The 16,437-nt window shown below is 42.8% G+C and overlaps 1 protein-coding gene across 2 annotated transcripts in view; it reads left to right on the plus strand.

Moving 5' to 3' along the window:
• The window catches only part of GHDC (GH3 domain containing), a 69,194-nt gene extending 60,140 nt beyond the window's left edge, over positions 1–9,054 (plus strand). For both annotated transcript variants that reach the window (XM_088442460.1, XM_088442461.1), the window contains exon 9: positions 8,231–9,054. In XM_088442460.1, coding sequence (XP_088298586.1) covers positions 8,231–8,452 — 222 coding nt within the window. In that variant the 3' untranslated portion in view covers positions 8,453–9,054. The remainder of the gene's footprint in view (positions 1–8,230) is intronic.
• Positions 9,055–16,437: the final 7,383 nt, after the last annotated feature.

Consider the following 16,437-nt stretch of genomic DNA (forward strand, 5'->3'; position numbering starts at 1 on the left):
TGATATGTAATAACACAGAATTGACAGAAGTTGCCTTGTCTTTGTCACATGACTGTAGTTGTTTTTTTTAAATGAATCACCCCCTTTTTTGGTTTTAAGTGGATGACCCATTTAACCTCCATAATAATTATACACTCTCCTTGTTTCTGACAAACCTTTCTCTTTTGCCGCTGTCTTACTCATACATTACTTTGTTCTTTATTTGTTACTCTTTTATTCATTCTATTCTTGAACACTGCTCATTACTGTCTGAGCTCACCTCCTGAATCCTTTAAAAAAAATATTTGTTCTCCCCAATGCTACTTCTCTTGCTTTTTTATTCGTTCTCTGGTCATTCCTTTATCTCCTTGCATCTATGTCTTTCATCCCTCACTTGCACTTTTTTGCTCAAGCATTGTTTTACCTCACTTTCCTTTCAACCCCACACATCTTTCATCAACATGATTTACTATTTTCTCATTAATTCTCCTCCTTTCTCGTTCCTGCCTCATCCTTCTTTTATGTTCACTCATTTTGTTTTATTACTTTTTAATTTTACCACTCTCAAATTTGTCTTTAATCCCTGACTACTTTCTCATAACTATCTCCTTTCATCCCCTTCCTGTCTTGTTTATTTTCTTTTGCTCTTATCTTTCTTTTCACACTACTTCTCCTTTAATATTTCATACTGTACTATGCTTTCTATATATATATAAAAAAAAAAAAAAAAAAAAAAAAGTTTTCACTTGCATTGTCCATTGACCACAATGAATTGTCAACCTATAATTCAGTATAATACTATCCAAACCTCTTTCATGAAACCGAGGTCAATCAATTACAACATATATAAAATGAAAGAATATCCATTCGGTCGGAATTTAAGGTTTAAACACAGTTCTTTTCATTGCAAGGTATACAGTACACAAATTCATAAAAGTCGTAGAGTATTTTTGAAATACTCCTATTAAGAACAGTCCAGTTTTCCAAAAATAGATACTTCACAAGTTTCAATAAGGAGATGGAGAAACTAATTTCCATGTCTTAATTCACTCCTATAAGTCCCTACCTTCTTTATTCTCTTTCTCTCCAGTTACCTCCCTCTATTTTAACACACTCTTATCACTTTCACTCATTGCTTCATAATTTTACATTTCTTTCTTTTTATTTGCCAGCGCAAAACTTGCTGCAACCATCTGCCCCCAAACAGGTGTTGCCCCCCCCAGTGGGTTAATACAGTTCCCGCTGTATTTCAAGGTGCAACTGAGGTACGGCAGAGTGACGCACCCATCAGCAGACCGGCTAAAAGGGTCTTGCTGTCGTCACAATCTACTTTGTGGGATGAAGATGATGTATCATCTGATGATGGACTGTTCCTGGATGAGTCTGACTCTGAGACCCCTCCTCAAGAGGCAGGTGTCAAGTCAAAAATATATATTTCAGGTTTGATACAGGCTGTGCAGGCAGCCCTGATCATTGAGGTGGATGAGCCTCCTGTACCTAAGTCTAGGCTTGCATATTTCATGGATGAAAAGGTGACTGAGGCTATATTTCCATTGTCTGACCAACTGGTGGATCACTTGGAGGTAGCATGGAAAACGCCGGGGAAGCATTATCAGCCGCAGAAGCGTCTAGTCTCGGCTTATCCTTTTGCTGAGAATTATTTTACCAAGTGGGAGATTCCACCGATGGTGAATTCCCATGTAATGCGCTTGGTAAAAAGCGCAACGCTACCTATGCCTTCCATGTCGTCCCTGAAGGATTCTACAGATAGGAAGGTAGAGGTCTGCCTTAAGTCTGTTTATTCCCTTTCAGGGGATGCGTGCAGACCTGCTATGGCCATTTGCTGGGTGGCTCGGGCCATGGAATGTTGGGCTAACAGCCTGGAAACATCCTTAGCCCCAAATGCTACCAGAGAACAGCTTAATCTGGTGGGAAACCTCAGAGATTCTGCTACCTACATAAATGAGGCAGCATTGGATATTGGCTTACTAAATGCCAGAATTTTTTTGGCGGCCATCACAGCTCGCCACTCTCTATGGCTCCATTCTTGGATTCCGCATCAGCCCTCCAAGAAGGGGTTGGAGTGTTTGCCTTATGACGGTAAAGTCTTGTTTGGCCCTGATTTTTACGAAATTGTGAATACCTTACCAGCAGCTAAGTTGGCTTGTCTGACTTCTGCTCAAGCCTCTTTGGGGACTCAGACTCCGTCCTTACGGACCTATTGGGCCCCAGGTAGGGCTAGAACTCAGTCCTTTCCCAGGCCATCTGCCAGCAAGAAATCTGCCTAAGAAGCAGCCCTGGAGTACCAGACGTCCGGCTGCCAAGCCTGATGACAAGCCCTCCGCTTGATGGGACGGGCCTCGTCCTGGGGGACCCCAGGGTGGGAGGCCGACTTCTTCAGTTTGCCCAGTACTGGTGTCAGACTACCACAGATTCCTGGGTGAGGGAAATGGTCTCTCTGGGGTACGCCCTCTCTTTCCACAGAAGGCCTCCCCATCAATTCTTTTGCACAGGACTTCTGAAAAACTCAGACAAGGCTTTGGCTATTCAAGAGGTGGTACAATCCATGCTACAGGCAGGGCTCATTGTACCGGTCCCGTTGTCCCAAAGGGGAACAGGTTATTATTCCAGCCTTTTTCTAGACCAGAAACCAAACGGTTCTTACCGTCCTATTCTCAATCTCAGGTCCCTGAACAAATTCCTCAGGGTACCCAGGTTCAGAATGGAAACCCTACGCTCAATTATACTGGCTATGGAACCTGGTGATTTTATGGTATTCCTGGATATTCAGGATGCATACCTGCATATTCCGATTATTTCAGCTCACCAATGTTTTCTCAGGTTTTCTGTGTTACAACAGCATTTCCAGTTCCAGGCTCTGCCATTTGGCCTTGCCACTGCACCTCGGGTGTTTACAAAGGTCATGGCGGTAATGGCAGCCCATTTGCGGCTGCAGGGGATCTGCCTGTTACCTTACCTGGACGACCTCTTGCTACTAGCAGGGTCCTCAGAGGTGCTTCACCACTACCTGCATATAACGATATTTGTACTCCAAGGTACACGGGTGGTTGATAAATTGGAAGAAGTCCTCACTGATTCCGTCTCAAAGGATGCTCCATTTGGGAGCCCTGTTGGATTGACAACAGCAAAGGATTTTTTTGACAGCAGAAAAGATCTCCACTTTGCAGACATGTGTACGCAGATGCCTTCACAATCGCCGAGTCCACTCAGCAATGCAGTTACTGAGATCTATGGTGTCGATGTTCAACATGGTGGAGTATGCCCAGTTTCATTCCCGGCCTCTGCAGCAATCTATCTTCTCTAAGTGGGACGGATTTCCCCATCATATACGGACTCAAACGATGGTACTCTCTCCAGAGGTACGCCTATCTCTGACTTGGTGGCTACAGACGATCCACCTCACCAGGGGCGTCCCTTTTGGATCTCGGACTGGGTCCTTCTGACGACAGATGTCAGTCTTCGGGGTTGGGGCACAGTGACAGGTCCACACTCCTTTCAGGGAAGGTGGACCGCAGAGGAATCTGCTCTACCAATCAGCATTTTGGAACTTTGGGCAGTTTTCAGGGCCCTACAACAAGCCAGGCTGCTGCTTCACGGAAAGCCCGTGCAAGTGCAGTCAGACAATACCACGACAGTGGATTACCTAAACCACCAAGAAGGAACTCGAAGTCAGGCGGCAATGACAGAGGTGTCACGCATTCTGACATGGGTGGAAAGCCATCTACCAGCCATATCGGCAGTATTCATTCCAGGAGTGCTGAATTGGGAAGCAGGCTTCCTCAGCCGTCACGACGTGCATCCCGGGGAATGGTCTCTTCACCAAGAAGTGTTTCAGCTTCTAGTGGACAAGTGGGGCCTTCCAGACGTGGACCTCATGGCCTCTCGACACAATCACAAACTGCCTGTTTACGGGTCCAAGACAAGAGAGGCCAAGGCTCTCTTTGTAGAAGCTCTGTTGGTTAAATGGACCTTACAGTTTGTGTACCTGTTTCCTCCATTCTTCCTCCTTCCTCGAGTAATTCTGAAGTTCAAACAAGGAGGCAGCACTGCCCTGCTGATGGCTCAGACGTCACTGGTACTCAGATCTTCGGAGTCTCTCCATCGACACTCTGTTGCTATTGCCTCAACATCTGGACCGGTTGTCTCAGAGTCCTTGCCTTTACCCAGAGCTGGGTTGTCGGTCTTTGAGGGCATGGCTCTTAAGACATCCCTCCTAAGGTCCAAGGGTTTTTCCGGTTCTGTGGTTAACACCATGCTCAGAGCACGGAAACCTGCCTCTCCCAGGATTTACCACAGGGTGTGGCACACAAACTTTGGGTGGTGTCGTCCCAGAGGTTACGAACCCCAGGTGTTTAGGGTATCCAGAATTTTAGTTTTCCTTCAGGCGGGTTTGGACCTTGGTCTCCGCCTTGCTTCCCTGAAAGTTCAGGTCTCTGCCCTTTGTGTGGTTCCAGCGAAGGATTGCTCCTCTTTCTGATATCCGCACTTTACTTCAAAGGGGTCTTTGCATTCAGCCTTCCTGTGTCCCTCCTGTGGTGCCTTGGGATTTGGCTGTTGTCCTTAGGGCCCTCCGTTTGAACCCCTGGATTCAGTGGATTGCAAATGGCTCACTGCTAAGACAGGTTCCTTTCTGGCTATTGCCTAAGTCAGAAGAGTGTCTGATTTGGGTGCTCTCTCTTGCCCCATTTCACTTTTTACACCAGGAAAGGGCGGTGCTTCGGACTCACCCTGGTTTCCTTCCAAAGGTGGTCTCTAGTTTCCACATTAATGAGGAAATTATTGTGCCGGACTTTTAATTCCCCTGACCTCTTGGCAGGTGAGGCCTCATTAGATGTGGTGCATACCCTCAGGATTTATGTGGACCGTACCTGTTCCCTTCGGAAGTCAGACTCTAGGGTTTTCACAAGAAGGGATGGCCAGCCAAAAAACAAACTTTGGCTAGATGGCTTTGCATGACGATCTCTGAGGTTTACACTCGGGAGGGCCTTCCTGTGCCACCCTCTGTTACTGCTCATTCTACTCGGACTGTGGGTCCTTCGTGGGCAGTTAGTCGTGGTGCCTTGGCTGTACAGCTTTGTAATGCGGCCACGTGGTCTTCTGTCCAGACCTTTTTGAGGTATTACTCTTTTGATACCTTTGCCACTCAGGATGCTTTATTCGGGCAGCGGATTCTCCTTTCTGCACAGGAGCATCCCCGCCCTTGAGAGTACTGCTTTGGGAATCCCCAAGGTCACCCTGTGGACCTTCTATAGATCCGGAAGTAGAAAAGTTGAGATATGGTGAGATCTTACCCTTGTTATCTCTTTTTCTACAAGGTCCATAGGGTCCACGGGCATCCCCCATGACGCACCTGTGCTTCAGTTGGGCTTTGCTCTGGTCACCGGTTTTCCGTCTCCTGTGTGAGAATGTGATTCTAGTGTGTTCCAGACTTTCTTCTCTCTCTTTTATCCTCCTCCAGCCTTTGGCTTGCTAGTTAACTGAGGAGCCTCCGACCCGGGGGCAGGGTATAGAGGGAGACCCGTTGCATGAATTTACTGTGTAAGGTGCCCGGGTGACTCTGCATCACCTATGCCCAAGGTCACCCTGTGGACCCTATGGACCACGTAGAAAAAGAGATAACAAGGGTAAGTTATTACCATATCTCTACTTATTTTCATGCTCTGATCTCTTTAGCATTCCCTAACCTAATTTGAAAGTACTTTTCCATTACTTTAATTTCTTTCCACAATTACTCTATGAAGCCTCCTCATATCTGCGGAAATTCCTTTTTGTCTAGTTTTCAAAAACTTTGCCCCTTTCTGTGAAAACTTAATTTCTACATTTTACTTTCCTGATCTGGTTGTACCATATCTTAACCAAACCATTGCAGCAGCCCTTGTTCAAGTTGCTTCAGCTACAGTTTCTCTCAGTGTTAACAATGGTTTGGCATAGCTCCACTCAGGCTTGTAACCCCAAACCATCATTGCCCAAAATTTGCATTCTGGCACCTTCTCTTCCAGTGATCTCACATTCCAAAAGGGATTACCTACTCTGCTCTTCTCTTGCTCCCTCTACTACATGTCAAGTTGACCCTGTCCTCTATTAATCAGTAGCTGTCAGCCAAAACAAATCTCTCTTCTATCTCTCAAATGTCAAAAGGGGCTCACCTTAACTCGCCTTTCACAACCTACTGGACCCTCTTCAGTCAGACTTTCATTCCAACATTCCACAGATACTGCACTGATGAAGGTGCTATTTCTAAAGAACACTTGTTTCTAATTCTCCGTGAACTCCCTGTTGCTTTTGCCACTGTTGACCACTTCTCATACAAAAGCTGCAGTGCCTAGGTTTACACTATAGCCTACCCAGGTTCTACTTCAAATAAATACATCCTTTATTGTCTCTTGATTCACTTAATCTATAGGTTAGAGTGCCACAAGGCACTGCTCTAGGTCCTCACCTCTTTTTTTCTGTCTATTTCACTTCTTTTAGAATACTAATAAACTCCTTTGTATCTCTGTAACACCTCTATGCGAACAATACTCAAATGTATCTATCCTATCTCTCGCCAACTTTGTTGTCCCGAGTTATTGAATGGTTTTTGGCACCTCAAATTACAGTAAAAGCTATGATTTAAGCATATTAGCTAGGTGTCATCCTTGGTGTAGAGCTGTTCTTTATTCCTCACATCCAATCTATATCCAAAATCTTTGTATATCTACAGAAAGTAAAATTTCCAGAATACACATATATTTCACACAAGGCAGTGCAACCACTATAATTCATGCACTCAGTTTCCCACATAGACTATTTCAATTCTCTTCTTAAAAGTTTTTCTCTTACCAGTCCCTACAATCTACCTTTAATGCAGCATTTAGACTGATTTTTCTTGCAGATCAGCTTGTGGTAACCAATTAAAAAAAAAGCTCTGAAAGCCCTGTGGCGTGTAAGAAAAGAAAAAAAAGATATTCACCTGTCCGGGGGTCTCAGGTGGTCGCCGTGGCTCCAGGTGGCCTCCCCTCCATCTTGTCACTGGAGGGGGGGGCTGCTGGGAGTTGTAGTTCTCCCAGCTCTGGCTACAGGGGGGACACACTCACAGGGGAAGGGGGTCACACACACACTCACTCATACACACTTACAAACACTCACACATACTCACATACTTACCCTGCTGCAGAAGACCTGGCTCCCGACATTGGAAGCAGAAGACACCGCTTCAGAAGGTGAGTAATTAAGGACTAATCAAGCTTACTGGAAACTTCCAATTGCTTAATTACTCCTCAGGGGGGGGTGCTGCCGGGGTCCCGCAGATTTATTCTAAAATTACATGGTGGTAGATAATTCAAAGATCTCAGTTGCATATATTTGCAAAGATATGGCTAAGCCTTCGGGCCGCGTCACGGCGTCTCTGATACCGGAGGTCCCTATCACTTGGTCAGAATCTGGGGTGCAGAACCCCAATAAAGCCGGTGATAGCGATCTCTGAATTATCTACCACCATGTAGTTTTTCAAATCTTATTGCTGATTTCATTCAGTGTGCTGGGGGATTACTTTTTGTTGTTTCTTGTATAGACTAACCCCTCCCTTACATGCACCTGAGTGATATTACTGAAGTGATTGATCAGCTTCCAACTTGTATTTCTTATTCTAAAATTAACAATTTTAGTAAAAATCAGACTTGCTCTGGAGGTGCGAGGGGAAAGACGCGGTGATTTCTATAGAAATCACCGCTCCTATTTTCAGTCCCATAATTGAATAGCAAATCCCTGCAGCTGCGGGAAAAACCCTGCGCCACAGGGGTTTTTTTTTTTTTTACATTTCCCCATATATTGGATTCTCCCCTTAGTCCCCAAAGACAATTCTACCTGATTACCACTACCCTACACAGTTTACTCAAAATTTACACTTCTGTCACTTCTATACTATAAAGATGCTTTGATCTACAAACTGATATTGCTGTGTGACTGGCTCAAATAGCTCCACAAAGCACTTTCTCTTATTGATATGTGGCATGACCAATACTCTATTAATATCCTTTGTTTTTGTTACAGTGTTAGTTCCCACTGTTGACTATAACACTATATAAATAATGGTAATAATATAATTTGCAATTAAATAATCTAAAATAGACCACCTTATTTATCTAGCCTTGTTTCTCATTTATTTTATTTTTATCTTTCTTCATTATTCATGCTCCCTTGTCATTCACAAATCTTCCACTTAATCTCGCCTATTTTTCTCCTCCTACAGTTGGATCAAGCCCTCCAGGAACAGTTCCCTCTCTACAAATCCTTCCGCTTTAAAGGCAGCATTGGGCCAGTGCGAGTGCACCTGACGAGTCCCAAATCTATCCTGGGGCTTTGGGAGCTGTCAGCCAAACTTTCTGGTACCTCATTGGACTGCATTCAACCTCCACACACACTGAGATACAGGAAACTGGCTGAAAGCATATGGAAGCAAGTCTTATCATGAACACCTCTCCGTATATAAAAGTGAAGACCCATTTAAACAATGGAAGAAGCTACAACGTCCAAAATGTGTAGCTATTTGAAAACACAATTTAAATATATACACAGTGGATGTGTCAAGATGGAAGAGGTTCCCTGCAGCACAAATATACACTCAAAATCAAAAGCAACATGCAGGTGCTTTGAAGCTTGCAGCAATAGAGGGGATGCTGTAAAATTTGTATCTGCAATAGCAGAGTATCATGGGTAGCATCAAATAATGAATTATTCATTATATCTTACCATTATTTTTTTTTCCCCAAGAACTCAATTTCTCTACAGAAATACAAATTTAAAATATGTTATTTGTAGCCAACAGCAAATAAATTTGTGACACGGCGAAGAGGCTGGAGAAAGAAAAGTATAAGCATTTGTATAGGGATTTTCTTTTTTTAAACCATTTTACACTTTTTTTTTTTCAAAATATTTTATTGGCAAACTACACATAGCAATAAAACACATGTAATGTATCGTAATTATATGTAAAAACAAATGTATCCATTGCATTAAGAGTAAAACAATTACGTATATAACAAATTGAAAGAAATAAACAGGTAGAGAGAGCCGCACGTGTCTTTATTATACAAATTGATTCAATCGGGCTACCTTTTTAGAAAGGTGGATTTCCTGTTGAAATAACTTCTAAGTTGTACCAAGTAGTTAACCTCACTGCTCGGCGTAAATTGTCTCTTGTCAAAGAAGGTGATGTGCAAATATATGGTAACCATATCTCAAAAAAATCTTTAGCCTTTTTTTCCTTATTAATTGACATTTCTAGCCAGTCCATGTGAAACAAGTAAGAAATGCGGTGCATTAATAAGGTTAATGTCAAAGTATCTGTGGATATCCACTGAGACAAGATTGTCTTCTTTCCTGCTGCTGCAATTTGAGCTCATAAGATTCGGTGACCCAGTGGAGGTTTAGGTAGGCTCTGATTTGAAATATATGTCCCAGAGGGCCCATTCAAGAGAGAGAATAATAGATATACCTAAAACATCTTTAATGTAAATTTGGATTATAGATCAAAATTTTTTAACTTCAGGACAGTTCCACACACAGTGATAAAGATCCGCGTCTGGAGCATGACATTTAAAACATTTAGAATCACTGGAGACCCCTATCAAGAAGCGTAACTTGGGTGTATAATAAGCACGATGTAAAAGTTTATAATACATCTCTGTATAAGAGGCAGAAATAAGTATTTTATTAAGATGAGTAAAAGCATGAAGAATGTCTTTAAGTGAAATATTAGTAAAATCAGTCTTCCACTTAGCGATGCCAGATTGTAATTTTTCCAAATCTATAGGTCGTTTAATTTGAGAATACAAGTATGAGGTAGAACAACTTCTTCCTGGGCAACTACGCAACACACCATCCAACATATGTATTTTGTCAGATTCTGTTAGCTTGGAGAGTATGTTAGTCACATAACTTCGAAGTTGATAATATGCAAATAGAGGAATAGTTATCTGAGGGAATACCTCCTGTAATCTTTCATATGTAAGAATTTTAAGTGTCTGTCCATCCAAAACTTGATAGACCAATTTGGGACCCCTTGAGCCTCAAGAACGTGCTAAAGTATTGTGTATAACGGGGAGTCTTTGAGACCCTGTATTATGATATATAGGTATGAAAATAGTATTATGTGTCGATATAGCCATCTTACGTCGGGATAAACGCAAGGCTGTACATGGGGTAATTAGCAACCAATTATCAGCAGCCGATGAAGGAAAAGCTGTGGGTCTCATATGTAACAGACTAGAGAGTGAAATGTCAGGGCAAAAGGCTTGTTCTAGACTATTATTAGCAAATTCTTCATAATTCTGTAACCAATCAACTGCATAACGATAGTTTGCTGCTAGAGTATAACTTTTTATACAAGGAAGATTAATACCTCCCAAATTTGGGGATTGACTTAATTTAAATAAGGATATTCTTGTTTTTTTTATCCACCCAAATAAACTTGGTAATGGCTTTAGTTAGTAACTTTAAATCTGAATCTTTTAAGAGTAAGGGTAGCATTTGAATTGGGTATAGCAACCTGGGGAAAGAAATCATTTTATCAGATGGCATCTGCCTATATATGACAATGGTAGGTGTTTCCAAGCTTCAGCAATAATGCGGGAGATTACAGCAGGGAAATTAGATCAGAGGGATTGACAGGTATATGTAATCCTAAATAAGTCAATGAAATATGCGCCCATCTAAAAGAAATAGAACTATTCCAGTCAGTCTGGGCACCGTCATGTAAGGCTAAAGCTTCTCTCTTAGATTTATTAATCACAAACCCTGATACAATTACAAAGTCATGGAGAAGTTGTATAAAACCTGGGAAAGCAACTTGTGGGTTAGTAAAATACAATAGCAAGTCATCAGCATATGCTGACACTTTTAATACTTGGTCACCTATTTGAATCCCACTCCATTCTTTTTGCAAATAAAAATGTCGGATAAGTGGGTCTAAAGCTAAATTAAAAAGGAGGGGTGTGTCTAGTACCACAATATAGATGAAAACTCTCTGTATTTAAACCATTAATGGTGAGGAATGCTGTAGGGGTATTATATAATGAGCGGAAAAATTGTATAAAACTTGGGCCAAAATTTTGAAAATGAAAAACGCGTAATAAGTGTGCCCAAGACACACGGTCAAATGCTTTATCAGCATCACAACTGACCAAAAGAGATGTACCCCATGAATTTTTTAATGAATGAGTTATGGCTGCTATTACCTGACGAATGTTGTCTACCGACTATCTATTCTTCACAAAACCAGTTTGTGATGTGTGGAGTAATTTAGGTAAAAGATTCTGTAATCTTTGTGCCATAATAGAGGATAATAACGTTAAATCCTGATTTAATAAGGATATAGGACGATAAGATTGTACTAATGTTGATTCTTTGCCTGGTTTGGGTAACATATTATACAGGCTTCATTAAAAGTAGATGGAGCGGCTGTGCCGGAAAGAATAGAATTAAACAATTTTAATAAATGAGGCGTAAGAGATGGAGATAATAGTTTATAGTATTCTGCACTAAGCCCATCTGGGCCCGGGGTCTTGCCAATTGCCGAAAGTCCAATAGCTGCCGAGATTTCCATTTTACACTTCTTATCAGCTATCCCCATTAGGCTTCCAATTCTTTTTTTTATGAAATAATTTTTTATTAAAGTAAAGTGTAAGGTACACAAAAGTCAAGGGTACAGAAAACAGAACACAGGCCTATTTAGCACAGACAGAACTGGAGGGCGTGACTAACAGAGTCTAGAACATATTCGTGAACAAAACTTAATTAGAACCAACTGAACAGCTTAGCAACTCAAAAGGAAAATAACAAATGCATAAGTGGACAAACATTACGATATACTGTGGAATTAAAGAAAGAAAAGGGGAGATTAGGAAAGAAAGAGGGAGTGGGATGGAGAGGAATAGGAGTCATAGCGACCAAAAAGGGCCCCTGGTTAAGTATTAAAGGACAGAGAAATTTAAGAAATCTTGGAGAAATGGGCATGTACTAGAGGAGGTTCAGATGGCTCAGGTGCAGAGGGACTAGAGGAAAGTCTGGTAGCAGAGGAGGGATGGAGGTGAGCCCTATATTCAGGCGACTTTTTGAATCGGAACCAGTCATCCCAGGTGGAGATGAAATTGGAAATATTAACCAAAACAGAATTTGGAGAACCTCCATGGTCATGTAATGGTCAACCCTCTGCAACCACTGAGAGATGGGGGGATCTCCAAAGGTATAACAGCTCTTACAGCATTCATAAGATGTCAAAGTAGAGACTAAAAGGTTAAAAATCCAGAACTCAGGAGTAAAAGGGAGCCGTACCCCAGTAATGTGTTCCGAGAGTCTCCGGACAGTTTGGCTTCCTATTCTATATCAGGAAATTGTTTATCTTTTAAGCTCATTCCTCACAAATCACTGACATTTTTGAAACCTCCTCGTTAGACAGAACTCCTCCAGTAGACTGAGTTTAACATTTATCTGCAGAGTGCATACAAGTCTAAATAGGGAATGAGTGAACAATATCAATAGGAGATATGTTTGTATATAAAGCCGAGACATGCCATCTGGTTGTGAGGTTGGCGTACTTGGGAAATGATTGGCTTCAGTAAGATTTGGCTCAGGCCAGAATATGCAGGACCGGTGGAACAGCCTCTGTAACTTTCAGTTTCTTTGGGTCCTTATCTGGCTGATGGTGAGACCAATAGGAGGAATTAGAATGTCAAATAGAAATCATCTTTATTCAAGGATTTCATTGAAGAGGGAGCAACATTATGCCTTCATACCCAAAACATAGATTGCTACAATCTCATTAGAGATAATAGATAAGGTTGTCACATGCACAGCAACGCACACATTTGCCATTTTAGGTTGTAGAGATTTAGGCTACCTTTGTTTCATTGGCGTAAGTTCATCCCAGACACCCGGAGGCAAGTTATAATTTGGTCCCCCCTCCCGTCACAGCCGCTGGCACTATAATGTAGCAATTTGCATGCAGACAGGCTATAGATAGACGAAGGCAGCAGCTGATGGTCTGACATGGAGCTCTCCACTAGTGTATGGTGGTTTCTCAGATGCCGGGAAGGGGTGCCATGTATTGGGCAGCCATAACGGTACACTCAGGGTACGTAGTTACAGCCCTAAGTGGGCTAATATGGTGTGGACAATGGAGGAGGTTTCCCTTCAGTGCTGGCGCCCGGTGGCAGGCGCCTCCACTGTCTCCCATAGTTCTGCCCCTGCTTTGTTTATTAGTAAGAACTTAGGGCCTGATTCAGCAGAATGGGTCCTGCTAACACGCTCGCAGACTGTCAGCAGATTGTCAGTGATTGAAAGGCTGCTGCCGTTTGTGGGCGGGTAGGGGGTGGCGATGCCCTTTCCCAAAACAGGCGTGTTGTCGCCATTGTGGGGGAGGGAAGAAGCCAGGATCTCTGTCGGCTGATGGAGATATCCTGGCCTCTTCCTCTATACTGCGGTGGCCGGCTGCGAGACCCCATGGGTCACCGCAGCCGGCAGATGGTACGCAGATTATGTGATGCTGCGTTGGACAACGCGGCTCGCATAAGTAATGCACAGGAGGTGTTATTCCTCCTGCTGCTTTACCATATCTGCAAGGATCGCAATTGCAAAGCTGCCTGCGTGCATACATCATATATCTATAGCCTGCATGCAGCTTTGCAATTACAATCCTTGCAGAATCAGGCCCTTAGTGTCTTCTTGTGTCAATCTCTTCCATGTATGTTTCTAAGTACTGTGTGGTACTTCTATGTATGCTGCTATTCTGTCCAGGCATCAAAGTACAGAGATTATTAAATTGTAGAAATTTCTTTTGTATAAAAGATGAAAAAAATCAAATAACATGGGATGAAATAAAACAAGCTCCCCAGGTGTCAAGTTCAGGGATATAACAAGCAGCCCATGAACATATGTGCATTTTTTCATAGGCAGATGACAACAACTATTAGCTGACTCACTGTGCTCTATATGCTCAAACAGAAGATTTTGTTCTTGTGCCAAGCTAACTGTTATAGGGAGGTATTGGATCTGGTTTTAAGAATGACCGTTAAAGTAAAGCCTTGACTCAAACATTCTCAGTGTTGTAGGAGTAGGTATTGCATACTGAGGACTGAGAAGACTGACTCAGTCATAACTAAATCGGAGAAAATGGTGCGAGTCCTTACTAGTGCCTTACCATGCAAAGGGGTAAAAATCTTTGAAATAAAGGCATTTTTGTGCATGAGAGAGTAACTTATTGCAGATTGAATATGGGTTCTGTTGAGCTCTTCAGAACTACTTCTGGCAAGCCATGATGAACCCCCCACCCCCAACAATCAGCTATAACTTTAAGATCACCTTCCTAGAATTGTGTAGGTCTCTCTGACCCGTTGAGCCATGGACTCCACAAGTCCTCTGAAGGTGTCCTGTGGCATCTGGCCTCAAGACATTAGCAGCAGATCCTTTAAGTCCTGTAAATTGCAAGGTGAGGCCTCAATGGCTTTGATTTTTCTTCCAGTAAGTCCAATGGATTTGGAGGCCAAGTCAACATCTCTGTCATGTTCCTCAAACCATTCCTAAGCAGTTATAACAGTGTGGCAGGGTGCATTATCCTGCTGAAAGAGGCCACTGCCATCAGGGAAGACCGTTGCCTTGAAGGTGTGTACTTGGTCTGCAACAATGTTTAGGTAGGTGATATGTGTCAAAGTAACATCCACATGAAGCCAAGGTTTCCCAGCAGAACATTGCCCAGAGCATCACACTGTCTCTGCTGGCTTCTTCCCATATTGTATCCTGGTTACTCCAGGTTAACGACGCACACTCGCCTGGCCGCCTGCATGATGTAAAAGAAAACGTGATTAATCAGACCAGAGAACCTTCTTCAATTGCTCCTTGGTCCAGTTCTCATTTTAGGCGATTTTTGGTGGTGGACAGGGGTCAGCATGGGCACTCTGAACATTCTGCGGCTACGCAGCTCCATTTGCAGCAAGCTGTGATGCACTGTGTTCTGACACCTTTCTATCAAAATATTACAAATATTCCTCTGTGCACAATACCAGTGCTGCTAGATTATCCTGAGGTATTGTCAAACCTCTAAATATACAGATATGAAACAAAAATGGGAATCAGCGCTTCTGCATCAGGACAGGGATAACCGTCACCAGAAATAGTCGTTTAATTTCTTCTGCATTGGAAGTAAATGCATGTGGTTGGACATCGTTGCCAGAATATCACATCTTCAAGATAATGCCATACTATTATATATTTTTTTTAAATACAATTAAATAAATTATTTTGCGGTAGGCAGCAGGATTGTGGTGTGTGCCAAAGTTACTAGAGTATATATGCATTGTTTCCAACCTCATAGAGATTGTATTACAAAAGAAAAAAAAACTGTGATGGTTAATTGTAATAATAACTGATATTTTGTCATTGCAAATCCTACCATCCATTTGGTTCTTAAGTGATGTATAAACAAAACTAATAGATTTACATGTAATTTCCAGCCTAAATGGAATATATGTGCTATGAAAGAGTTACAAAACTGTTTGGTCAGGGTTCAAGGAGCTATTTAACTTGATCCCATGTACAAGAACAATTCTGGCAAAACAGGAGAAAAATTACTTGTAATTCTGTTACTTATGAGGTATTTATTTTCTTCTTTTGATTATTAAATATTTGTCTAAATTCGAGGGTCCTGCTGTTAATAATTTGAAATAATTAATAAATGCAAATCTTTTAAATTTGTACTACATTACACTATTTAAAAGATAAATTCATCACAAGATGCAAACTCCTCTACTATTTTCTTCATAGTGATCCATGGGCGTAACTACCATAGATGCAAGGGGTGCAGCTGCTATGGGGCCCAAAGCTTAAGGGGGCCCATCTTCCTTGTCAAAGTTACATGTTATATATATTTTTCACCATTGGGTGGTACATAGAGGCCCTAACAAACTTTTGGGGCCTTCAAATACCTAGTTACACCCCTGATAGGATCCCATGTCCAGGGGCGGATTGGGCCGCCGGGAAACCGGGCTGGTTCCCGCTGGGCCGGCCACCACAGTGGCCGGCGGCCACCCAGCACTTGCCCACCCCCTGCTGCCGCGATCAGAGCTCAGCTCCAATCGGGCAGCTCTACAACTTCTGCAGCGCATTCGAACGCTGCTGAAAAAAAAAAGCGGAGCCTGTCAGTCACCACGGATGGCTCCGCCTCCGTCCAGCCCCTCTACAGCTCGGCTCCCCACCTCCAGGACAGCAGCCTGCACACAGTGATGCCGTGCAGCCGAGACAAGCAGTGGGCAGACAGAAGAGCTGCAAGTAAGTGGCGGCGGCGGATGCACATGGGAAATGGGGGGGCAAGGTTGAGAGAAACACTGGGGCTAGTGGGAATGAGCCTGACACACATTGGGGCTGGGGCACACGGGCCGCTGAGAAACACGGGCTGGGGGGGAATAA

Source organism: Taudactylus pleione, unplaced genomic scaffold, assembly GCF_031769625.1.
Source record: "Taudactylus pleione unplaced genomic scaffold, aTauple2 ptg000018l, whole genome shotgun sequence".
NCBI lineage: Eukaryota > Metazoa > Chordata > Amphibia > Anura > Myobatrachidae > Taudactylus > Taudactylus pleione.